The sequence below is a fragment of the Brassica napus genome, chromosome C6 (assembly GCF_020379485.1).
Source record: "Brassica napus cultivar Da-Ae chromosome C6, Da-Ae, whole genome shotgun sequence".
In the NCBI taxonomy this organism is placed as follows: domain Eukaryota; kingdom Viridiplantae; phylum Streptophyta; class Magnoliopsida; order Brassicales; family Brassicaceae; genus Brassica; species Brassica napus.
In genome coordinates, this window is record NC_063449.1 from 11,453,117 (window position 1) to 11,479,093 (window position 25,977).

General features: G+C 38.9%; 2 protein-coding genes and 1 pseudogene across 3 annotated transcripts; all 3 read right to left on the reverse strand.

The window, feature by feature from the left end:
• Positions 1–798: 798 nt before the first annotated feature.
• On the reverse strand, positions 799–3,980 carry LOC106392225 (annotated as a pseudogene).
• A 7,692-nt stretch (positions 3,981–11,672) lies between these two features.
• On the reverse strand, positions 11,673–12,784 carry BNAC06G07520D. Its single transcript, XM_013836123.3, has 3 exons — positions 12,463–12,784; positions 12,299–12,391; positions 11,673–12,090 (listed from the first exon to the last, which is right to left on the reverse strand). The coding sequence occupies exons 1-3, from the start codon at positions 12,569–12,571 to the stop codon at positions 11,912–11,914; spliced, it is 381 nt and encodes a 126-aa protein (XP_013691577.1). The 5' UTR covers positions 12,572–12,784; the 3' UTR covers positions 11,673–11,911.
• Positions 12,785–24,210: 11,426 nt separating this feature from the next.
• Positions 24,211–25,923, reverse strand: LOC125588960 (F-box/LRR-repeat protein At2g40920-like). Of its 2 annotated transcripts, XM_048760962.1 has the most exons (4): positions 25,727–25,923; positions 25,615–25,639; positions 25,398–25,511; positions 24,211–25,304 (listed from the first exon to the last, which is right to left on the reverse strand). In XM_048760962.1, the coding sequence occupies exons 1-4, from the start codon at positions 25,858–25,860 to the stop codon at positions 24,330–24,332; spliced, it is 1,248 nt and encodes a 415-aa protein (XP_048616919.1). In that variant the 5' UTR covers positions 25,861–25,923; the 3' UTR covers positions 24,211–24,329. The 2 variants fall into 2 exon arrangements, with proteins under 2 accessions (XP_048616919.1, XP_048616918.1); XM_048760961.1 differs by having other exon boundaries at positions 24,211–25,511; positions 25,727–25,921.
• Positions 25,924–25,977: the final 54 nt, after the last annotated feature.

The following is a 25,977-nucleotide window of genomic DNA, read 5'->3' on the forward strand; positions in this document are numbered from 1 at the left end:
AGATTAGTTTCTTAGGGCCTTTGTGTTTGTTTATGGCGTTGGTGATGTTTGAGACCCGTGTGTGTTCTCTCGTTGGAGGAAGAGAGAAGCGTCCGTATCAAGATGGTGATGTTTTGTGAGCCGTTGTTGTTACTCTGGTGTGTGCTCGAACGGTGGTGGTGATGATCTCGTTCCAGCGATTGATCTCGCCGGTAAAGATTACACTAGAGTAAAAGACGGCGGTGGTGAAGAGTGTGTGTAGGTCATGGGATCCGGTTTGTCACGGTGAGGCATGTTCCTATAGTGGCCGGTGAGACGCGTCCGTTCTCCGACGTAAGTGCTCCCGGTGGCGGAGACGTTTGCGGGTCTGTTTTTCGGGGTAGAGCGAACCGCGAGTCGGCGAGTTTGGGTTTGAGGGTAACGGGCTTGGGCCTAAACGAGTGTTTGGGCCTTTAGATCTTTGTAACTCACTTTGGGCTTCGGCCTTTTTGCTAATATAATCCAGTTGGAAAAAAAAAAAAAAACAAAAAAAAACTCTCGCCAATGTTAAACTCTTCTAATCATATTCACAAATCCACTACTACAAGATTCCTAACTACTACTAATAAGTATTAGTATCAGTATATTCGTGTATATATAGGGAAAAAGATTTTACAATATCTCTCATACTATTTTTGTTTTTTTCTTCTCTACATTAGATTACAACATAAGGGTTTCAAAATCAGCTTCATTATACTCAACGCTAATGTCAAATCTACATTATCAACCACAAGATCTCCACCATCAAAAGATTTTCTCTGTCCCTCCCTATCTTCTTCTTCTTTATTAACTTAGAAAGAACGAAAAAAGTGGTGACCAAAGTTAGATGAGGAAGGAGATAAAAACCAACTAACATGTTTCTTCTTCTTGGAATCTGTTCTCTCTCTCTCTCTCTCTTGTATGTGCAGACGTTTGGAGCTGTATTTATGCAAAACTCAGCAGAAGATGTTCTCTTATTGTTGTTTTTTTTCTAACAGAACAATCTTCCTCTCTGCATAAAACAGAACAAATTTGTGGGGTGTTAGTTCATGACATTCTTGTTCACCAGAGCCGAGTCAAGGCGAGGAAGGACTTACGTGAAGCTGGGACTCTCGTATATTTTCCAGCATTTCAGTTATTTCCATCTGCTTCATCACTGTGGCGTGTAAAGCCTGCAACCACCACTGCAAAATGTCAAACTCCATACTGCAACTATGCAGAGTTTGTGAGAAACAAAACAGCAATTTATTACCCTCTTTGTTTTCTCGAGATCAAACTCAACCGATTTGATTCTGTCTAGAGAATCCATCAGCAATCTCTCTTTCTCTACGGGGATTTCAACCGGTTTGTTCCTGATTTCCTCATACTTTTTCTCAAGTTTATGAATACGCTCCAAACAAGGGCCTATCCTGTCTTTCATTGTGGTCTCCGTTGGAGTTGGGGTGAGAGTGCACCTACTCTCATCTTCCCTTGGACTTGAGAGAGTGATGGTATGCTTCTTTCTCGAAAGCTCAAACGGGATATAACGGAAAACTGCTGCTAGTTTCAGCAAAAACGAGAGTATCCTTTTGGCTAGGCTCTCAGGTTTTATGCTGTCAAGTGTTCCCTTTGAACTGAGATCGTGTTCGAGCATTTGATAATGGGATTGCCTTTCCTGGCCTCTTCGGTTAGTAGGTATGGCAAACTTGTCATCGCAACTATAATAGCCGTTAACATCTGACGTCCTAGCCTGCGTAGATCATATTGTTTCCCGTCAGTATTAAGAATCGAGAACGGATTGTTGACAAAAATGTGTACACACACAATAAAACTCACTTCCTCATAAGCTGATCACATTCTTCCAGTAGGAGCATTAGAACAAGATACAGATTCCGCTGCTGAACTCTCAGCTTGCATAGCCTAAAATTCGAAATTGGTTTGTTATATTAACCGGAAAGAAAAGTGGTAGAACAAACAGAGATATTGGGTTGATAGCGCCATTTACCTTAGATGTATGTATACTAATGTAGGATGAAGAGTTTTGCGGGTCACTCAGCTTCCTGGTAATCTGCCTAAAGAGTGATGATTCTCCACGGTAGATGAGCTAATAGAGGCACAGGTCTAAAATGAGCTTCATATACAACTTAAGACTAATACAAGCATACTTCTACGTAAAAGTTCCCAAGCTTACCTTCATTGTTTCAGGATCATTCCAGGGTCCTTTATTAGAGCGAAGACACCCTCAGTCGCCAAAGCAAGAGCATGAACCTCCCAGGAAGTCTGGCAATTGACTACAAGCACAGAACATTTGGATAACCATCTGGTAAGTAAGTAGTGGCTACAAATGATACCAGGTGTAGTATGAATGGAAAGCAAACTACCTTGAATCAATGACTTCGTGTAATTTGGATGGGTTGTAGCACCTGCAGCAGCAGCAGAAATAAGATAAGACTACAAATGGCAATAGTTGAACAAAGAGAAAATTAACTAGGTTGAGAGCTTATACATGTATTTTTTGTGATGGTTTTTGCATCAAGAAACTTCTGAGCAGCAGGCCAAAGCATCTTCTTGAAACCTGTTCCAGCATTTACAATGTACATTCTGTGCAGCGTCTGCAAAAATAAGATGTAACTTGCAACAATCCGGTATGTATTCAAAGATGGTATAAGATGTAAATTGAGAAACTCAAGTACCTCAGGGTAGTAGCTATTGTCTATCTTCGCCATGGCAGCCACAAGACTTGCACCTGCTGATGTAAAATTCTTCATGCCCTGTGATTAACATGACACCGCAAAGCTAAGAATATGAAAGCACTAAAAGAGCAATACCAAAACTTTAGGAATAGTATAAATAAGTACCAGTCCTTGCACATCCAGTATTGTAGTGGAGGAATAGATACGGCGTTTTGCTGCAATCGAGCACGCAGGGAATTTCTCAAGGAGAGCTCTCTCAAACTCTTGCACGTGGTATTTTAGATATCTGACAATGGTGGTGATACGCATAAGCTTAGAGGGATGAGCTTTTCCAAGTCTTTCAATGTAGACATGAGGATAGTATTGCAGAACTTCTTCAAGCTCTTCGAATTCAAAATCCTAGCATCCACCCACATACACATACACATACACATACACAGAAGTAAATAAAAACAAGAGCTTGATAATGGAACAACAAACAAGCTGGTGGTGCCAAACTTAACTCAGTGAAACCTTACCTCTAGTATGGTATCTGTCCCGTACTCTTTTCTCCAACTAAGCATCTGGATGGTTTTCTCAATGTTAAGCTTCAAAAATCTACATACATAACACACATCACATTGTAAACTCAAAAAGACTAGAGTTCTTATGTAAACAAGGACAAACAAACAAACCTGAGAAGAGTATGGTAGTCATCGTGTCTTGGAGGTAACAAGTCTCTGTGGAGAAGGTGACGGCGAAACTCAAGCACAAGGGTCTCCTCTTTCTCATCTTCAATGGAGGCTACTGGAGGAAAACGATAGTCAATTTTCCTTTTGCCTCTTTTCTTCAAGGAATGAGTGAACTTGGTTGAAGCGTTAATAGCCTTCTTCTTCAAATTGCCCATGCCCTTTCTTCTTCTTCAGAGATATCAAAGTCTGATCTTCTCTCCCTGATCGCGTCGAGAGAACCGTACTCTTCAATGCCTTGAAATAGACAAAGTCAAAAGTAAGTATCTTTAACGTCTAACATGAGACAGAAGAAACAAGAAGAAAACTTTACCAGGCATATCAGTTAAAAAAGGGAAGGAAGGAGGCTTCTAGTTGATGGAGAGGACATGCATTTGAGTTAGATGAGTATCACTCATGAGGAAAACAAACCTGGAGAAACAAACAAAAAAGGCAAGGAAGGGTTGTTGTTATTCAAGGTATGAGAAAGGAAACTAAATTAAGAATCTATCTATCTTAATAATTTGAAATCGAAGCAATGCGGAATGACTACAATACAGATCCCACCCTCGGACAAGAGAACACCACAGGGAGGGCTCCAATAAAGAAAGCTCTGAAATTTACCTTAAGATGAAACCACACCATCTTCTTTCTGCTGCTTCTACTTCTTTAGTCTTTGAGTTTCGCTACTTAATTATTATTATTATATTCCCCCTTTTTGCATCTTTTTTATTTTATTTTGTTTTTAAAATAAAATGAATTCTATAGGGGGTTTGGTATTCTCATGTTGGTCCCTCCAATGGTCCCTTTTTCTGTAAACAGACAATAGGGAAGGTAAAAAGGGATATGGCAGCTTCCGTCAGTAACTTTTTCTCCTCCTTTTCTTCCCTTCTATTGAATTATCGAATTTAACAGGTTATATTTCAACATTACTTAAAACGACAATCTAATCAGATGTTTTAAAAAGGTTTGATTCACGTATCTTACACTTTGTAAAGTTACCTTAAGATTTTCTATAAGAACTAAACGTGCTTTCTCTAAAAGCAACAAAACAAAAAAAAAAGAGTGTTTTGTTTTGATCGCAACTAAAGGTGGTAATTAATTCGAGTAAGTTGACTTTTCATACAACCAAACCACATACTGTCTTTGGACACGTGCCATGACCAGTCTACTGTGTTTAATGCATGCCTCCCATCATTTTTAGATTCTATACTAGGATTCTTGATTTCTGTAGCATTAAATAAATACAACACTCTGCTTTTTTTTTTTTTTTTTTTTGTCAACATTATTTCCATTGAAACAGCCCAAATAGGCAATATTACATTGGTTTCGAATACAAGCCTGTTAAAGTTAACAAATTTAAAAGTCCAGATAGAGAATCGGTGCAAGTGCTGAGTATCCGTCCACGTGTTCGACGCTCTTCGTGCCTGAGACGGCAATCATGGGCCGCCGTGAAGCTTCTACCCCCCGTGAACATCTTCGACGTTTCTCTATCTTTATGATTTTCTCACTGGAAACGGCAAGCTCGCCGAAGTAAAGTTTCTCCGCTGGTGATGCTTTCTCTTTAAGGCTTGAATTCCGATACCAATCGAACTCCATCTTTCACTCAAACCGTTGTTTACGCTTGAGAAGATGAAACATGAAGAACAATCCAACCCAGTTTTGAAAGGACACAACAAAAAATCGCATAAAGCGAAACTTAATCCTCAAAGGAAGAAAGAAATCGCCAAAGCGAAGCAAAAGATTCAATCTATGGATTGAAATTATTTTACAACAAAAACAGAACAAATCTCATCCTCCCTCTGAAAGATTGAATTTTGGTAAGAGGGATGGGAAGAGATAAGTCTATATGGGTTCTCAATAAACATAAATTCATTATTTTCTTCTAAATAGTCCTTTTTCAAACTGGTTTCGAATAATACCTGAGGCTGGTGCAACTCCTCTCTTATCTATCACCAATCTTCAACCGTTTATCTTTTTCTTTGATGGTTCTTTTAAAAAATTGTTTCGCCATTCCTTTAAAGTATTTACTGTTGGTTACTAATAAAATGGGTCCAACAGTAAATGAGAATGGTCCCATCAGACATAACAGTACGTTATAAAAAACAGCTTACAACATTACTTCGGGGGAAAAACCATTTACATCATTATCAAATGATTTTTATCTTTTTTTTTTACATGATTATCTTTTTACCCGAATAAAAACGACACAAGCCACTGTCGTTTCTTCTTCTGTCCAACCGCATCATCGAGCCATCATTTGCCATTAAGTTTTCACTCTGCCCTTCAACTTCGTACCGGCAAATAAATCCGGGTAAAAAGCATTTAATGATCGGATACTCCCACCGGCAAATTACCCACTACTAATTACATAATTATTGGTCAAAAGATTTTCATTTTTTTTTCATGAGAAACCGATGGTCCAAATTGAGATATAATGCATTTTTATGATTACATCTCTAAGATATTGTGTATATTCACACACACACATGCATCAACTATGTTTACAGAATGCATGTACAGTATTCTCTTTGACGGTTTCAGTATACATAGACAGAGAGGTGTTGGTTATAACTTATGAGTATGACTTGAAAACCGAATTGACCAGCTTTTCAATATATAAAACCAAATCTGTGCCGACTACAGAATCTAGTGTTGAGCAAAAAATCATCTAAAACTGTGTATGCACTCGGATTTGTTGTATACAGATCATATACTATAGTACATTTCTAAATTCGCCCTTGTGAATATTCAGACCTGATAGTAACGTTTGCAGAAATTTTATAAAACTCTAGAAAAAATGTGTATAACTAGGCAACAAAGATGGCCAAACAACAAAACAAAACACCTAAAAGTAAATATACTTTGATTAACTTAAAAATTGGGATATCCAAGAGGAAAAAGATAAAAGAAAGATTTGGATAATTGGATGTGATGGAGAGAATCCAAGGATGGAGAGCAACTTGACATTGTGACAAAGAAGATGGCGAAATCTCCCTTCTGCAGTGCAGTGCTGAATAAAAGTCCTTTTGAATACATTACAAAGTTCATAAATAAATAAAACCAAAAAAAAACAAGGAAATATCACTTTCTTCACAGAATGACAGCCATAGTAATAATATCTAATACCATTCCAAAGCCCCAAATATTCTCCAGTTATTGGACGTTTTTGCTACCCTTGCACTCTGTACTTACATTTCATACAATTTTTTTTTTTTTTTTGAAACACTACATTTCATACAAATACTACACATTTTATAAACCAAAGTTTGGTTTAAGCTTAAAAATTAATACGCTTATCAGTACATCGTCTTTCCTACAAACCTAATATATACACGTCGACATAGGTATATAACTGGATAAACAACTGGTCAAGGTACAATTAGAATCGATGAAGATTTTTTATATTGTATATAACTTGTTTCAGCATTATAAACGAAGAAATATTACACTTGCAAATACAATACGTTTTAACCATATAGCATGTACTTTTTCAGAAATAAATTTAAAATGGGAAGAATTTGTATTCTCAAAGACTTGTTTGTGAATATGGAAAAGCAAATCTCACAAGTCTTTGAGAATACAAATTAAGGTCGGCCGGTCTAACTATGTTAGAAAGAAAAAAAATGCAAACTCTCGCTCAAATAATTGCGTGGTATGGAGTCCTCTAGAAAGTAAATTTGTGTATCAATAATTTCGATAATGATTTTTAGTCATAACTCAAAGTCTCAAACTATCATGTTTGGGCTTTTGGAGCTAGCTTTGAGAACAAGCCTGACAAGTCTCTTTAACCCATGGAGTCAACTCTTTGACTTTCTTTTCCTTCTGACCTTTGAAAGTTATTGAACTTCCCGTGAATTGTTTTGCTACAGTCGATGAACATTTCTTATAAAAAGTTTAAACACATAATGCACCAATCACCAGCGATCACGTGTCTCCTTATTCACGATTAGCAATGTAGCACGCGCGTATTGACGGAGGATATGGATTAGCAAGTCAAAGCTGCATCGAAACAAATAATTACTCCAGTTCCGTACATTAGAGTTAGAGGTTGGAATGTGTCGTGGTACCTGTTGAGTAACTATTCTTCAGCCGAGAGATTGGCCCTATTGATGTGATGGGATAATGGGGCCACACAAAGGAGACCCCACAATTGGAAACAAAGAATGTAAATTTCATGTTTTAACTTTTGGTTAAATCAAACAAGTAGCCCGTTAGTATTTTGGGTCTTTGTACTTGGGTTTCGGCCGTTGGGCTTGGTCCGTTCTTTTTATTAAAACAAAATTTGATGGAAAAAAAAAATCAAACAAGTATAAAAAATTGAAAGGATAGCTATAAACACACCATAAAAGTATTCAAACATTCGAAACAATGTTACACGTGAATTACTCATACTAACAATAATTATACCCAAAACCACGAGAATATTAAAGAACAAAAAAATTCAGGGACATTCAGTGTCAGAGAGATTTAACAAGACCAATTAGTTTAAGTTTAGGATAAAGATAAGATAAAGGTAATACTTCTGCCCTAAGCGCGGACCGACCGACCACTAGTATCATATAAAATCATCAATTAGTAATAACATAAGTGTATTTAGTCTAACACATAAAAAAAATTAAATGAACTCATTTATTATTCTCTCGTAATCTTTTATATAATTAATCTAATAATAAATTCCATGATTATACGATAGATTATTCATACATGTTTACACATGAAGTGATCATTACCACATATAGTTTTATTAATAGTATAAATTTTTCAATGGTTTAGTTATGTTTAATATAAGTTGTATTGGAGAATCTTCTCGTGTATAACATTTTTTTTTTCATTTTTACGTGAATTTGAAACTAAAAACCTTAATGTCAACTATTCAACTATGAAACATTAATTTAATTAGTTACATGCAATCAGTTATTAAGATTTGATCTTACATTCTTATATATGAACTAAGTGATTAATTTTATCACTAAAAATATTAAATGGATCTAAACGGGTTGGAAATTTAAATGGAATTAGTTAAAAAAAACTAGTTTAAATAAAATGTGTTTATTTACTTTACAAATTGTAACAATGCATATGATACATTTTATTGAATTTTCAAAAATGTAAAATATCTTGCGCTTTAAATCAGGTAGTTTAGGTTGTTTGGAAAAGAACGTAATAGAATAGTCGTTTGATGTCAAAAAAAGGTTGTTTGGAAAGAAAATATATGATAAATAATTAACTATTAATTATTTGAATAAAATAACATTTGAGTCATTAATTTATTTTTTGCATAATTTGGTTTATAAATTGCATTTTTAAGATATTTGGTTATTTGGAAATTAAATATAATTAATATTTGTAGGTATATAATTTGTATTTAAAAATTTTAAGTACTCATTTGATTCTCAGTTTGGTTTCTATATTTCGGTTCCAAAGATATATGATATGCTCGGTTATTTATGAAATTCAGCTTAATTTTGTTTTTTTTTTTCATTTTGGTACGATTGAGTGCACCCGGGTAAATGTACCCAAACCTATATATTATCTTATATGCCTCATGAAAACCTTATATTCCTTAAGGAGATTCTACCACGTGAAAACGCTCTTTAATGGAACTTTAGCTTTAGCTGGTCATGACCAAGAAACCACTGGTTTCGCTTGGTGGGCCGGGAATGCCCGACTTATCAATTTATCTGGTAAGCTATTGGGAGCTGATGTAGCCCATGCCAGATTAATCGTATTCCGAGCCGGAGCAATGAACTTATTTGAAGTGGATAAGTTATATAAGAAGAATTTATTTAATTTCAAAAATAAATCTGCGTTTTTTAAGCGCGGATCAAAATCTAGTAAGTAGGTAAATATCCTCAAAATGATTACCACACTGTGGTACAACCTAGACCGGGAATGCTCCTGAAGGAGTGGATGTGTTGGTCCAAGCTTATCATTCTTATCTTTTGGTGATTAGCACTTTTCCCTTGTAATTAGTAGTCCGGTTTAGATTCTATCACTGCTGGATGTAAGGTCTTCGTCTCATGTGGTCGATTTAGGTGGTTAAGAGGTGGCTCTATCTGAGTCGTAGGAAGAGTTCATCTCATCGGGTGAAATGGGCAACGAACAACAAACCGGGTAGTGTAGGATTCAATCAAGTGATCTTAAGCGATACTAGGTTAGTTCAGTTGTCCTAGTGGTTCAATCTCTTGAGAGGTTTAAAATCATGTGTAACTCCAAAAGTTGGTGAATGAAAGTTGATGATGAGTTAAAAAAAAAGCAGAGTTTAGGATACACTAGAGTGAGTCCCTCAATCTTGCATAGAGACCCAAAGAAAGTTCCTAAAAGTTATTGTTTAACCGCCTGAAAAAGCCAAATGAACACGAACAAAACAAGACACCGAGAGACTTGAACTGGAATTTTATAAACATGCAGCAAAATAATGAGTGTCAAAATCTCAAAAGAAACACTCAAAAGTAATTCAAGTTCTCGAGTTCTCCAGATGAAGCCGACAGTGAATGAATTGTTTGAAAGATCGTGTCTTTGAAGCTTCTCCAACCTCTTAAACGTTTCAGGAACTGGACCAGAGATTGCATTGTTTTGCAACAGCCTACACCACGAACCTTAAGTTCATCAAAGAACAATTGAAAAGACTAAGGAACAAGAATGAAACATAGCAAGAATAGTATATAACTTACAGTTTGTAGATAAGTGAGGTCTCCGAGGCAAGGAGACAATGTACCAGACAAGCTTTGGCTAGGAAGTCCTATGTTTCATACAAAGGCAGATCTAGAATTTTTTTTTTGAGTGGGGGCATAAAGAAATAAAAATTAATAAGAATTTATTTTAATAATTTTACGTAGTTCTTTTAAAAAATATTTTAGTAAGGATAAAAATTTTAAAAACATAAACTAAATAGTTAACTAAAAGAATATTTAGTGTTTCAATAAAAATAATGAACCTCTAGCAAAATGCAATGATAAAAAAAATTGGGACTATTTGTTAAAAATAAAACTTATTTGAATGAAAAGAGTTGATGTATTAAAAAGAGGAAGGGAGGAAAAAAAATATAGCACGTGGACAGAAGAATAAATGAAGAAACAAACAAAAAACCGTGCGAAGGGGCTGTTTCGAACCTTGGTTGACTGTGGTCAAAGGTGAGTTTCAGCCAATTAAGCCATAAGATCGATTGTAAGTCTGGCAAAAATAAAGGTAGTTGTAGAGTTTACTGGGGGCAGCTCGTTGTCTTTCCTAGATCCGCCCCTTTTATATATATAGAGTTTACTGAGTGCGCTATGGGTTTCGGTTAGAAGCTGTAGGAACCGCTGCAATCAGGGTTTGAGGGCGCCCTTCTCTCGGTTGCTCGCTGCAACTAATCGGTTTCTCATCTAGTTCTCGGGTTGTAAGGTCCGAGCCCGTCTCGCTTTTATTCTGTTTAACCGCTTGCGTTGTGTTGCTCTTGGTCCGTTCCATTGTTGTTGTCTGTAGTTGTTTGTTGTTTCTTTATTTTCCGCTACTAGTTTCTTTTTGTAAAGTCTGTCAAAAATTTAAAATTGGTATAATATTTTACATTTTACCAAAAAAAAAAAAAAAAAAAGACATAACTCTCAAATGTCTATTTGGTTTCTTTGACTTGTGTACTAGAGAAAAGAGAAGAATTGCAGTGCAGAGATATAGCCATCAGGAAGTGACCACTATTCCCAGCTATATGGATTAACTGAATTCACATCCCAGTTCTCCAGAACATTGTGGCCTTGTGGGGATCGTTCAATTCATTCTTTATAGCCAACAAATCCGTCACTGCTCATTTCAGACCAGAAAAGGAAAAAAGGAGAAAATTCAGATTGAGATAACTAAAGTCTGTTAGTAAAGTTGACATTTCACTTTTTACAACGTTTAATGCCTAAACAGTTTCCGTCAACAATAGGTAAGTGTCATTTTTTTTTGTGACAAAACAACCTATCGGCAAAATTTTACAAGTGAAACAACAAGACGTTTAAAAAAAAAAAGTTTGAAATGTGAGAACCATCATCGATAATTAACTCACAAAACAAATCTGTAGTTCTAAAATTTAGGACTTGATTTTGAACAAGCATCATCATTGTTGTTCCTTAGTCATTATGAACAATCTTCTCAACCCATTATCCTCTCCTCTGTTTCACAATCAACGTAGATGAAACTTACATGATTTTACCATCAAAAGAGAGTGGTATTTTAACCAAAGAAAAAAACAGAGCATTTTATCAGAACACCATCCGTTAACTAGTTTATTGGAAATTCTGTTGTATGCGAAAAAACATAGCATCGTAAGGGTATAACATGATAATACAATTCACGTCGTTGGAAATGCGCAGTTATTAATAGAATAAACATAGGTACTGCTGAGTGCTATATATTTATTTTCGGGAAATGACTTGATAATAATAAAAGCCATTATTTAAAAAGTCTAAAACATGAAAGATTAGAAAAAGCCCATACGTTTTAATACATGCCCTGAGAAATGGGTCCAAAATTTATTGAAAACAGTTAAAAGAAGCCCAGAAAAGGCCCATGTAATCACTTTCCGCCTCCGCCTCCGCGGTTGGCCGATTCGGTGGCTTGGTCAATGGCCATTTGAATCACTTCCTCAAGTAAGTCTAGAGCCATAGGATCTTCGCGCGCAGCCTCCAGGATCATCGGATCAACCTCGACAGCCGCATACCTCCTCGACGGATCCGGAGCGATGCGGGCCGAAACTGCACAAAAAAAAGAAACAATAAAAAAGCGAGACATATCAACAGCACACCACACTCTCTCAAAACAACTTTTATTATCTCTAATGGCGTTATCCGACGCCGTTAACAAGATTCTAGCGACGAGGTGTACGGTTTGGTCTGCGGTCAGAGCTTCAGCGCATGATTCAACCACGATGATCTAGAGAGAGAGAGTGAGAGAGTTACTTACCGTCAGCTGGAACGACAGCGAAGAGAGCGAGCACCGGAACTGGAGCGACGACTGGAGCGATGACTGGAGCGACGACCGCCGGAGCGACGACCGCTGCACAAAAAGAGAGAGAGAGAGAGATTAGTTGCCTAGAGAGAGAGAGAGAGAGAGATTTCCGGCGATACCTTCTTCCACCGGAGTTGGAGCGGCAGTGATCACCACCGGATCTTCCTCCTTAGTTTCTTCAACTTTCTTGAGTGCTGCATCATCACGTTCACCGATCATCTTCTTCATTCTCTCTTTTTTTTTTTTCTTTCAGAGTAAACCGTTTTAAAATATGCAGACAAATGAAAAATAAAATACAAAGCTGAATATAAAGACGATATTGATAACATTTTTTAAACAACCATAAAATCGAATATAATATATATTTTCTTACCTTTTAAATTTGTTATGTTATTACGATATGACTTAAGCAAAGTCATAATCCAATGACAATGATGGATCATGCACAACTCGTATTTATTTTGCAGGATTTTTCTGTTACTATTTTAATTTTAGCTTACTTTATGTGACTAAATTGTACTACATAGTTTTCATTTTACATTTTTAACGGTTAGAACCAAAAAGAAACTATTGTCAAGGGACCAGATTTAATTTGCCTATTTCCATGGCCCAGATCAATATTTCATTTTGGGCTGTGGAAAAAGATCTTCATGCTAGCTCATACTCTCTACTTTGCAATGGCGACTGTAGCAACCCTCTTTGCAAATATGAGAAAATAATTCTTCAAAGAAAATAATATATTTATTTATTTATTTGAAAAGATATTCTTTGTACTCTTAAATTTTCGTCGTTTTGTTTCGTCGCAAACCCGATGCACACAGAACCAACAAATATAGCTTTTTGGTATTATTACGTATTCGACGGTCTTACGTCACTTTACTACATATTTGATCTCAAGAAACTGTACATATTAACACGTTATTATTCTTTCTTTCTTTTTCTTTTGGTGCAAACGTTATTATTATTTTGGTAAAATATTGCCGTAATAATTTTTCAAATATAACAAAAATTTCATACTCGACTGAACAATAATAAGTCTAGCTAGAAACACCTGGGTAAAATTTTTCATGACAGTTTAGAGAAGTAGACAAAAACGTCTATTAATACATGACATTTATTAATTAATAAATGTGATTTCACTTCTTCTTTATCATTCCCAAAATTAAATCTGAGGGAATTCACACAGAAAAAAAACACAATTATACAAAGAAACACTAAATTGCATAAAATTAGAAGAAAAAAAAGGTTTTAAATATCGTTATCATATTAAAAAAAAAAAGGAGAGTTTCATTTCTTGCATGTCACGTATACAGACATGATTACAAATTCATGTTATCTGCTTTAATCTTACCCGTTCATATAATCAACGATCAACATTTATTCTGCAAGGAGAGGCAACAGATTGTGCAAGATTTTGCTTAACCGCTTTGGCTCTCTCTCTCCCCTCTCACGCGTTTCACTGGTCGTTTACATGCACGCGCTCAAGGAGCTTATTTATTTGATGTGTGGGCCCCATTATCAAAGAATTATTAAAAACTTTTGAAAGATCACATACAACAACAAACGTATCACGTATCACGTATGCGGATATGAAGTTATAAATTCTACTTATTTCTTACTTGCGTTGTTGGATAATTCCAATTAACTTGAGGAGCAAGTTAATTCATTAAAGTGGAGTTTGATGGATTAAGGAAAAAGTAAAACATATCGAGCTTAAGAATGTTTCCATATTATTATTAGGAAAAGATGTAGCTTCGCCCTTAGGAAAAGATTTAGCTTCTTCCTATATAAAGAGTTCTCATGGAGAGATGTTCCATCAAGAGAAACACATTGAAAGATTTAGTTTTGAGAAAGTTTCTAAATCTAATAAGAAGAGAAGTTCTTATAATCTTTGTGTTTGTGCAACTTTAATTGGTATCAGAGCTCCAGGTTTTGAAGGTCGTTTACAAGAGGAGTTGTAACTTCGATCAAAACATGGGAGACGATTCTCAAGCACGTGATAAAGGTCTTGAGATGAAGAAGGACATACGATGTCCGATGCTAACATCGACCAACTACACCGTATGGTCGATGCAAATGAAAGTGATGCTTCGTTTATACGAAGTTTGGGATACGATTGATCCAGGGAGTAACGATGCAAAGAAGAACAATATGGCGATTGCTCTAATCTTTCAATCAGTCCCGGAGGCGCTAATACTTCAGATTGGAGAACATGATACATCGAAGAAGATTTGGGAAGCTATCAATCCCGTAACCTAGGTGCTGATCGAGTGAGAGAAGCAAGGTTACAAACTTTGATGTCTGAGTTCGACAAACTGAAGATGACAGACACATACACGGTGGATGACTACGCAGGAAAACTTTCAGGCTTAGCATCGAGAGCAGCCGCGTTAGGAGAGATAATGGAAGCATCAAAGCTGGTAAAAAAGTTTTTGAAGGGACTTCCAAGAACGAAGTTCATTCACATCGTAGCTTCGTTAGAACAAGTGTTGGATCTAAATTCAACAGGATTCGAAGACATTGTTGGGATGTTGAAGGCTTTCGAAGAATGCATCAAAGAAGAAACCCAAGATGAAGATCAAACGAAGCTAATGTTTGTAAAGAATGATGCACAAGGTCGTGGAAGCCATAGCAACTCGCGAGGAAGAGGCAGAGGTAGAGGTTATGGTGGAAGAGGAAGAGGACGAGGAAGGTCTAATGGTTCTGATGGTCATAACAAAGGAGGAGAAGCTTCGGACAAGAACAAGAAGGACTACTCTAAGGTTAGATGTTGGCGATGCGACAAGATGAGGCACTTCGTGTCACATTGTCCTACATGACCAAGAGAAGAAGCTAACCTAACGGAAACACAAGAAGCAGATGCATTATATATGCATGAAGTAGTATTCCTCAACGAAGAGAGAGTGTTTCCTAAGAGGTTTGATGAATGCGATGGAAATACGAGTATATGGTACCTTGACAATGGTGGAAGTAACCATATGACAGGCAAGAGAGAGTTCTTCTCAAACCTAGATGAGAGCATCAAAGGCAAAGTCAAATTCGGTGATGGATCAAACGTCGAGATTGTTGGGAAAGGTTCGATCACGTTCATCGGAAAAACAGGGGAGAGAAGAGCACTCAAAGATATCTACTACATCCCAAGTCTTAAACACAATATCATAAGTCTTGGACAAGCAACCGAGATGGGTTGTGAGGTTAATATGAAAGAAGACTTACTGATGCTGAAAGATCCCCGTGGAAGGCTATTAGTACAAGTCGCAAGGCAACCAAACCGATTGTACAAGACGCCAATGGAGGTTGAATATCCGAAGTGTCTTCAAATACAAGAAACTGATGTTACATGGACAAGGCATGCACGGCTAGGACATGTGAAATTTGGAGTCATGAAGAATATGGTAGACAAAGAGATGGTAGTAGGGATGCCTCAGGTGATACACGATAAAGATGTGTGCAGCGCCTGCTTAGTTGGAAAGCAAACTCGAAAGTATTTCCCACCTAAAGCAAAGTATCGAGCATCACACGCATTGGAGTTGGTACATGGTGACTTGTGCGGTCCGATATCACCATCAACACCAGCAAACAATAGATATGTATTTGTCTTAATTGATGATTACTCAAGATATATGTGGACGATGCTGCTAAGAGAGAAGAGTGAAGCGTTCGATCGGTTCAAAAAGTTCAAGGAGTACGTGGAGAATCAAACGAAGCTAAAACTCAAGACTTTTCGCACCGATAGAGGAGGAGAGTTCACATCCTCTGAGTTCGTTCATTTTTGTGAAGAAAACGGTGTAACTAGACATCTCACCGCATCGTATACACTATAAACAAACGTGGACGAAGAACCAGGATCATTCAAGCTTCCTCATATTGATGTTACAGAAGAAGGAGATGGTGATGAGCATCAAGATCACCAACACCAAGAAGTAGCAGAGAACAACGATGCAAACCAAGACCAGCATGTAACATCAAGATATGGCCGTAACATCAGAAAACCAAAGCGGTTCGATGATTACATCCTACTTGCTGAATTTGAAGGTGGCAGACTCTTGCTCACCATCGATGGTGAACCAGAAAGTTACATCGAAGCTGCAGTGATACAAGCTTGGATCGATGCAATGAAGGCAGAGGTCGAATCTATCATCAAAAATAAGACCTGGAAGCTCGTCAAGAAGCCGACAGGTGTGAAACCGATAGGTTTGAAGTGGATCTATAAGATCAAGAGGAATGCAGATGGAACGGTGATCAAAAACAAAGCAAGGCTAGTCGCAAAAGGTTACGTGCAACAACAAGGCATAGACTTCGACGAAGTATTTGCACCAGTTGCTCGGATAGAAATCGTACGACTACTCTTGGCGTTAGCAGCAACTAATGGATGGGAGATCCATCACTTAGATGTGAAAACTACGTTCCTGAATGGAGACTTAAATGAGGATGTATACGTTACTCAATCAGAAGGCTTTGTGGAGAAAGGAAAGGAGGATCATGTGTACAAACTTAGCAAAGCACTATACGGTTTGCGTCAAGCTCCGAGAGCTTGGAACATCAAACTCGACTGTGTTCTCAAGGAGATGGAGTTCACGAAGTGCACCAAGGAACCTGCGGTATATCAAAAGAAACAGAAGGGGGAGCTTCTGATCATAGCTATATACATCGATGACTTGTTTGTAACATGGACTTCGCTCAATGTTATCAAGCAATTCAAAGATGATATGTCAAGAAGATTTGAGATGTCAGACCTCGAGATGCTTACATACTATCTTGGTATAGAAGTAACGTAAGGAGCTGATGGCATTCACATCAAACAAGAAGGATACGCGCAAGGTATACTTGTCAAGACGAAGATGGAGTCATGTAACTATACTCACGTTCTGATGCACACGAGTTTGAAAGTATCAAAGGCAGAGGAGGAGCCTGAGATTGATGCAACATCGTATCGAAGCACCATAGGATGCTTAGGAGAGAATCATAGAGAAGCAGTGAAGCATCTATACTCACGTTCTGATGCAACATCGTGTCGAAGAAATGCGATGCACCTATTAACGGTCTATGGAAGTTCATTGGAGTTCAGAAGATCAACATACCTAAGATTCAAGTTGGAATTAAGGGGGAGAATGTTGGATAATTCCAATTAACTTGAGGAGCAAGTTAACTCATTAAAGTGAAGTTTGATGGGTTAAGGAAAAAGGAAAACATATCGAGCTTAGGAATGTTTCCATATTATTATTAGGAAAAGATGTAGCTTCGCCCTTAGGAAAAGATGTAGCTTCTTCCTATATAAAGAGTTCTCATGGAGAGATGTTCCATCAAGAGAAACACATTGAAAGATTTAGTTTTGAGAGAGTTTCTAAATCTAATAAGAAGAGAAGTTCTTATAATCTTTGTGTTTGTGCAACTTTATGCGTACCTTTTGTTTCTTGCATGAAACTCACACATTTTTGTTTAAAAAAAAACATTTTAAAATATGCAGACAATAAAGAACTAATGTGGAACTTTGAGATTTTGCAAAACAATAAGTATGAAAAATGATATGACGCAAGGGCAGTGAAAGTATAGGTTTCAACTTTCAAGGGTATAACTAATGACCCAAACTTCAAACCCAAAAAGATGTGAGGAGAGCTCTAACCAATGCTGGTTTCTGATAGAGACTGTTTCTGTAGCCAAAATGGTATTTTTTTTTTGCCAAAATGTGAATTTCATATAAATATGAGAAGGGTTTGTAAAGGTACAAAAGTTTAAACCAAAGTTAAGTTAGTCTTGGCAAAAAATAAACAAGACTAAGCTAACATCCAATGAGTTCCAAAAGATTACTCATAACGTATCCAAAGCTGCATCAAAGGTTGAAATTTCTTGAGCTTCCTTTTGCCAAGGATAACATCTTTGATGAAACGATCAATCAACCGGAAAATAGTAGCCGGACTCCGAGCTTCTCCAACATGGAGCCTGGTGTTTCTCTCCGTCCAGATATTGGTAATTGTTGCCTGCGCCACTATCATTTTTAGAGTTCTGCTGGTGACTGTATCACGAAGTGACACCCATTCGGTGAAGGAGGTCCAAGTATGGAATGCCCTGAAAGAGTATCCAAGTCTGCGCAGAACCAAGTTCCAGATCTCTTCACTTACTTCACAATTTAGGAACAGATGGGTTCTGTCCTCCACCGCTTCGCATAAAAAACAAGAGGGAGAGATGTTCATACCCCATTTCAGCAGCCTTGATCTGGTGGGAAGGCGATCTTGGTAGATAACCCAGGCAGTAAACGCGTGTCGGGGGACATGACCCTTGAACCAGATGCTTTGTGTCCATTGCTGCTCTGGTTCTCTGTTTCGAACAGCTTCCCAGGTTTTGCTGGTGGAGAATTCTTGCAATTCATCACCGTTGATGTCCCACAAATAGGTATCGTCCATTTGATTTAGAGTGGGAAGGGGAACAGTGGTGAGATAAGTCTGCAGTTCCTCAGCTAGAGGAGAGCGAGCTCCCCTTAGTAACCATCCCCTGTCATTACAGGCCTCTGAAACAGTCGCATGGATGCATATGGAGAGCTGTCTCGGTCCTGATTCTCCAAATCTGTCAAGAAGAGGCCCCAGTGGTGTCCAATTGTCGTACCAGAAGCTTATACAGCGACCATTGCCCAGTTTAGGTCGCAGGAATCTAGAGGCCAGGCCACGCAAAGAGAGTAAAGATCTCCATGTAGATGAGGTAGTCATGTTTTCATCTAAACTCCAAAAGCTTTCATCCTTTAGTCTATAATGGTGAAGCCAGCTTGCCCATAGAGAATCAGTCTTCTTTAAGAGGTTCCATATTAGCTTTAGGCAGAGGTTCTTGTTCCAGAGGCCAGTGTCTCTTAGTCCTAATCCACCTTCCTTGCGAGGCAAACAAACGGTTTTCCAAGATACTTTAGCAACGCATCTCTTCGTCTCAGTACCTCCCCATAGAAACTGAGTACAAAGACTTTCAATCTTCTTTATACAACCCTTTGGAAGCACAAACGCTGACGTCCAAAAATTAATGGAACCATATATGATAGATGATATAAGCCGTCTCCTTCCTGCAAAGGATAAAGCTTTTGCAGACCAGCAGTTGAAGTTCGCAGAGATTTTATCCAGGAGAGGCCTATAGTCGGAGATTCTCAGCTTTCTATACATTAGAGGAAGTCCCAAATAGCGGATTGGCAGTGAACCCAAGTTGAACCCAAGTTGAACCCAAGGCGAGAGATGTCTATGATTTTAACCTGAAGATCCTTCGTTTGCGGATGAAATCCAACAGACCCATCAACATATTTCTTTATCAGCAGTTGTGAAAATACCTCTAGGGCTAGAACAAACAGATAAGGCGACAAGGGATCACCTTGCCTCAATCCTCTTGTTCCTTTGAAGTATCCACAAGACTCTCCATTTATAGCAACTGAGAAATGGGTTGACGTTAAGCACTTTTCGATGAGCTTCCTGAAGCTAGGCGGGAAGTCGAGTGCCTCCAAAGTAAATAGAATGAAGTCCCAGTCGAGTGTATCAAAAGCTTTCTGCAAGTCAATCTTTAACATACACCGCTTTGATATTTTCTTCCAGTTATAGCCTGAGACAAGTTCTGTTGCTAGAAGTACATTTTCCACCAATAATCTTCCTGGAACAAAAGCAGACTGCGAGGAGGATATGAGGGTTGGAAGAAGGTCCTTGAGCCTGTTCGCAAGAAGCTTTGACGCCACCTTGTAGACCGTGTTACAGCAAGAAATCGGTCTGAACTCAGTGATCTTAGTTGCATTCACTTTCTTTGGTACAAGAGTGAGAATTGTTGCATTCCATTGTTGTAGCAGTTCTCCTGTACTTAGAAACTCTTGAACAGCATCTATCATATCACGACCAACAGACTTCCAGTTACCAATGAAGAACTCAGCAGGGTATCCGTCAGGTCCCGGAGACTTGTTCTTTGGAAGAGATAAGAAAGCTTGCTGGATATCGAGGTCTGTGAACGGGGCCGAGAGTGCATCAACAGCACTAGGTGAGCATTTAGTTTGCAGAACCGCGGCAATTTCAGATGGGGCGGAGGTAGTAAGGGCGTTGACACCACCAAGGAGGCTCTGATAATAGTCAATAGCGTGCTGCTTTATTCCCTCTAGAGAGTCAATAATATTTCCATGCTCATCAGTCAAGAGGTGAATATGATTCTGATTTTGCCTTGCCTTGATCACCCTATGGTAGAAAGGAGTGTTTGCATCACCCTCAACATTCCACTGAATTCTCGAGCGTTGTTTGAGGAATTTATCTTCTGCTCTGGCCAGGGTAAGCCACTTGAGACGAGCTATTTTTTCAGATTCAGCAGTTACAGGGCATGGTGAGGATAAGGAGGCGCTCTGGCAGTTGGTGAGATCAGAAAACGCCTCATCCACCCGCTTTTCAAGGTTAGAGAAGTTCTCCTTGTTGAAAGAACGGATGATCGGCTTCAACTCCTTAAGTTTCTTTGAGACACAAAGCTGTTTCGAGCCATAGAAAGGAAGAGCATTCCAGGTAGACTTGATGAGAGCACTAAACTCAGGATGATCATTTAAGTGAGCAAAAAACCTGAAAGAACGTTTCTGAGGAGGCTTGAGTTGGTCTAAGAAAACGCAGCATGGACTATGGTCTGAAATTCCCGGTTTTCCAAATACTCCAATCGAATCCGAGAATTGCTCAACCCAGTCCTCATTACACAAGATTCGATCCAGCTTCTTAGAGACAGAATGATTCGTCCATGTGAAGTTGTGGCCACTAAACTGAAGGTCCGCTAAAGAGCTTCGTTCAAGGCATTCACGAAAATCTCTCATACCTCGAGAAGATGAGAATTGATCAGCAGAGGAGTGTTCCGTAGGGGAGATAATCTCGTTAAAGTCTCCCAAAACAATCCAAGGAAGACCGCAAAGCTGAGATGAAGAGGAAGCAGATTCAAGTTCATCCCATAATAGTCTTCTTTCTTTTCTGCAGTTGGATCCATAAACAAAAGAGACTTCTATTTCAGTAGAATGAAACGGGAGCTTGACAGTGCAGGTAACCATCTGAAGTGATTTGGCGATGACGTTGACCTGAACTGATGGCTTCCAAATTAGCCAAAGCTTACCGAGATCTGAGAATTCATAGTTGCTCTCTACAGACCAACCTGGTAATATACTTTTCATAATAGAATCCGCTTTCTCCCGCTGTACATGCGTCTCAATGAGACATCCAAAAAAAGGGTTATATTTCCGAATCCATTTTTTGAAACCACGCCGCTTTACAGAGTCATTAATCTCTCTTATATTCCAGCAAAAAAGATCCATTAAGAGGGTAAAATTTAGAGGATTAAAGGGCCTCTAGCCCGAGCCTTTGTGTTAAAACGCTTCTGATATATCTTAGAGAAAACCTTAATGAACTGGTCTTCATCAGCCGGGTCGTCTGCTTCACTAGACAAAGTTGTATCCGAAAGTGATCCAGAACTAGACTGCTCCTTTAGATGGCTCTCCGTTGATAAATCTACAGAAAAGCTTCGCTCACTGAGGTCGTATTCCACTGTAACCCTACCATTCCTGGGGGAGACAGGAACTATAGGCGAAGGGGAAGGAATAACTGCAGGTGGCAGGGAAGCTGCAGGTGGAGGATCCTTTGGAACTGAGGATGAGACAAATTCTGACTGGTCCATTGTTTTTACTCCAACCTGCTTGTAGACAATTTGTTGCTTACCAACAATTGGGAGAAGGTTCTTGATAGGAGCCTTTCCCTTCTGCTTGGCCGTGTCTTTCGGGAGGTGGTTTGATCTTGGACAAGCTGCAGTGACATGTCTGACAGAGTTGCAGATTGTACAAGTAGGAGGAGCAGCCTTACATCTCGAGATTGTGTGCCCAAACTTTTTGCAGTAGGAGCACAGAGACGGGAGCCAAGGGCTAGTGACACCAATCCTCCTTGTATCACCATTCTCAAAACGTGCATTCACAAATTCGGGGAGAGGCTTACGGGGATCAATGACTGTATACACCTAAGCAACCTCAATGTTGGTAAGGTTTTCTGTAGCAGGGTGTAAGCAGACAGGATGGCCCACAAGTCCCGCAGTCTCCTTCAGAGCGTCTTTATTGAAAAATTGCAATGGGACACCAGTGAATTCCAACCAGGCCGGGACCATGTTGAGTTCAGGTTTGCATTGCTGAATCCCAGGAGACCATTTTGCTACAAACATTGTCTGGTCGTCAATCTGCCAGAAGCTCTGAGCCAGAATTCTGCGTCGAGTATTTGGACAAGGCACTCGAAATAGGAACGAGTTCCCTTCCATTTTGTTAATTGTTATGTCGCGCTTTTGTCGGCTCCAGATACCATTGACAATGGCATGAATGGCACCACGAGCAGGAGGTTCTTCATAGAACTGACCCAGAATGAAGTACTCCCAAGCTTTCTTATTCTTCTCGACAACAGAGTTCGGAATAGTGACGCAGGCTTCCCCTGAGTCAAGCGTGTAAGGCGTCTGCTCTGGTAGGAGTTTCACAGACGACTCCTTGACGTAACCTTTCCAAAAATCAGTCGGGTTTTGCAAGCCAACTGCAGGTTGAGAAGGGGGTTCACTAGAGTTTGAAGCAGCACCGAGCTGGTCCTTATTTCCAGGTACAGATTGGGTATCTGTAGCTAGGGTTTCAGGATTGGGGTTTTCAGTTTGCTTGGCCAGGTCTCGATTAGAGAAGTTCTGGGCAGGCGGCGGAGACATTGTCTGAGCGGCGGAGCCGGCCAGAGGCGAATCTGTGACTTTCGATTTGACGGCTGAAGAAGCATCAGGCGTCGCAACTTTGACTGAACTGTTGGAGGATTTGGTTGTTCCAGTAGGGAGACGAACCGGAGGCTTATTTTTGGGGGGTTTCTTTCTTGCCATGGTGGCGGGTGTGGGCCGCCGCCGAGATCGGCGACGGTGGAGGAGGAATGAAAGAGTTCGCGTCGTGAGAGAAAAGGGGTTAGGCGCGTGGTGCGCGTGATTTCTTTTCCCTCTGTGATTGCCAAAATGGTATTTCTAGCTATACATATTTACACTACAGGTTTTCTTGAGTAAGTCGCATTGTATGTTATAGCATGGACCAGTTTATTCTGCTGGGTACCGATGTGTTCCAAGAGTTAAAGGACTGGAGAAAACTGACAACTGAAGTTATAAGACCATGATTAACTCGGGGTTCTTAGAGTGGAGTTCTTAGCGGGAAATTAAGAAACTGTTTCTTAACTTTTAAGTAAAAAGGTTAAGAACTGTTTTTTAAAGTCCTTATTTAAGAATCAGCTCTTAGCTTTTTTAGTTAAAAGTTAATAAACAGTTTCTTAACTTCCGCTAAGAACCTCATCCTAAGAATCCCGGGTTAATCATGCTCTAAGTTCTTGGTGTCTTTACATTGTGCTCAATTTTTCTTTACTATTCCCATAAACAACTAAAATGCATGCAATTTATAACACACAGTTATCCTAAGAAATATTAAGCTGCACAGAATTTGTGTGTTTTTAGAGGTTATTATCATTGCATTATATTGTGCCTAATTTAACTTTTCAGGTAAGACAAGCATTCTTGAACCACAGAATGAGAATTAGTAGTGCAAGATCTTAATCGCCTTACATAGTTCGAAAAGTAGAAACGTGTATGTTGCAGTTCACAAAGTGTGGAAACATGTATACCGTATTTTCTTATAATACATGACCTAAGAAAATAAAGCAATCCGAGTTCAAATTCATGCATAGTTACATTCAAATGCAAAGGTGCAGCCAAAACAACTATAAGAAGCACTAGTATGCACACCACAAGATAACAAGAAAGGCAATATAATACGTATACGTACGGTTTTAAAAGAACATATTTAACGAAAAACAACGCGAAAGAGAGTGCGTGCTTGATACCAATACAAGAACACACGATTAAACTCTATAAAATATCATATAAAACCAGCAATTAATAATAACATAAGTGTATTTAGTCTAACACACAAAACAAAATTAACAAAAATGCATTAGAGAGGTAGAAAGCAACGTCTAATTCAAGTCTCCAAGTACACGAGACTCTCACTCTGATCCATCAACATCACGTTAACGGTCGATTTATCAATACTAAACCAGTGGTCCGGTATTCCTTTTATTTCGATCTTTGTCATATCATTGCTTCCAAGGTCATACAAGAGAATGTGAAAGGGAGAAAACATATCCACTGGTATAAAGAAAACCTTGTTATCGTGAGTTGTACCTTTCATGTTGTATATAGTTATGTTATTAATAACCAAATGTAGCTGGGAAGACTGCAAAACCATAGTTTTCCTTGACCAGCTGTTCTTGTTCCCAGCATCTTCCACAGCCCATAAATCAAGCATACCCTTTTCCCTAAGATTGGTTTGGTCAATGATAGTTACTTTGCCACCATACTCTATAAGACTCACATTCTTCATCCTTAGAAGCACTTCATCTCCGTCCCTACGAGGTACTTGGATCATTTTGAAGTCTCTGGATCTAATGTGGAAGCTCACAAGCACTAAATTATACCTACCAGTCCAACCCATGTAATATATAACCCCATCAATACACATTCCTCTTTTGGCCGGAATGTGAGGAAGAAAGTCTGGTGCGGTTGGAGACGCCTTTTTCCAGGAACCTTTTCTTCCAGCTTTTAGGACAAAGACCCGATGCTCTGACCTTATCTCTCCCAAATCTTTCACGTAGACACCAGTTGACCAGAGAACATTGTACTGGTCGATAACTGGGTCATATCCAAAATAGTAACCGTATGCGTCTTCTTCTGTTTGGGATTTGATGGGGGCAGGTAAGGTGACAAGTTGTCGGGTGGCAGGGTTATAGATCCGCGGCTTGTTTATAAAGGAGTAGCACATGAAGCCACAAAGATTTTGTAAGACGTAGCCTCCCACCCGAGGGCTGGTCAGATTGTGATCAACCACAAAGCGATTAGGATTTGTAGTGTCTGGAGCCAATGATAGTGTTACAGAGTGACTGTAGTCATTGCTATCCTGCAAACACATGTAAATCCGAGGACGAGGTCTGGTTGGGACTGTGAGAAAACGGTTGCTGAAATATCTTGAGCTGATAAGCGATGACCAAACCTTTGACACACACTTGAATCTCATCAGAGATTTTGCCGGCAGTCTCGCAAGGATCTCCTCCATCACCACATCATTAGGAATCTCCCTCTGCTGCAGTCTTCTTCTCTTCATTCTCTTTATGCAAATCAAACATGTTAATTAGTTTGTATAAACCTAGAAACCTAAAGTTCGAAGCTTTAAGCAAAAGCGAATATGGGGGGGGGGGGTTTCTATTTACCTTGTGGCTGAGACGAATCTTCTTGCTGCAACAAAGAAAACAGAGAAGAATTTCTATGATTAGTTCAAAAAATCGAGGATTGGAGAAGAGAAATTTGGGATCGGAGACTAACGCTTCGGCATCAGGAGGAGGGAATTGGCCATGGACAGGGGAGAAGTGATCAAGAGCTCGTTTTAGGGATTTGATGCTAAGCTTTTTCAGCGACTGTGGTTCTATTGATTCGGCCTCCGTCGTGGGAGCCGGCATCGTTCTTGCGGTTAGGGTTTACCGAGCGAGAGAGAATGAAGTTGTTAATGGTTTTGTCTTTTAATAGAATCGATGATATATACGTTGAGCTCTTTTGTTTTATTTACACATCTACCC

Bases quoted from the DNA above. Each gene is read 5' to 3' on its own strand.
- LOC125588960 (XM_048760961.1), bottom strand. From the start codon at position 25,860: ATGCCGGCTCCCACGACGGAGGCCGAATCAATAGAACCACAGTCGCTG. The intron at 25,640-25,726 runs GTTAGTCTCCGA...TCTTTGTTGCAG, and splicing joins CCTCCTCCTGATGCCGAAGC to CAAGAAGATTCGTCTCAGCC. The intron at 25,512-25,614 runs GTAAATAGAAAC...ATTTGCATAAAG, and splicing joins AGATTCGTCTCAGCCACAAG to AGAATGAAGAGAAGAAGACT.
- BNAC06G07520D (XM_013836123.3), bottom strand. From the start codon at position 12,571: ATGAAGAAGATGATCGGTGAACGTGATGATGCAGCACTCAAGAAAGTT. The intron at 12,392-12,462 runs GTATCGCCGGAA...CTTTTTGTGCAG, and splicing joins TCCAACTCCGGTGGAAGAAG to CGGTCGTCGCTCCGGCGGTC. The intron at 12,091-12,298 runs GTAAGTAACTCT...TTTTTTGTGCAG, and splicing joins CGCTGTCGTTCCAGCTGACG to TTTCGGCCCGCATCGCTCCG.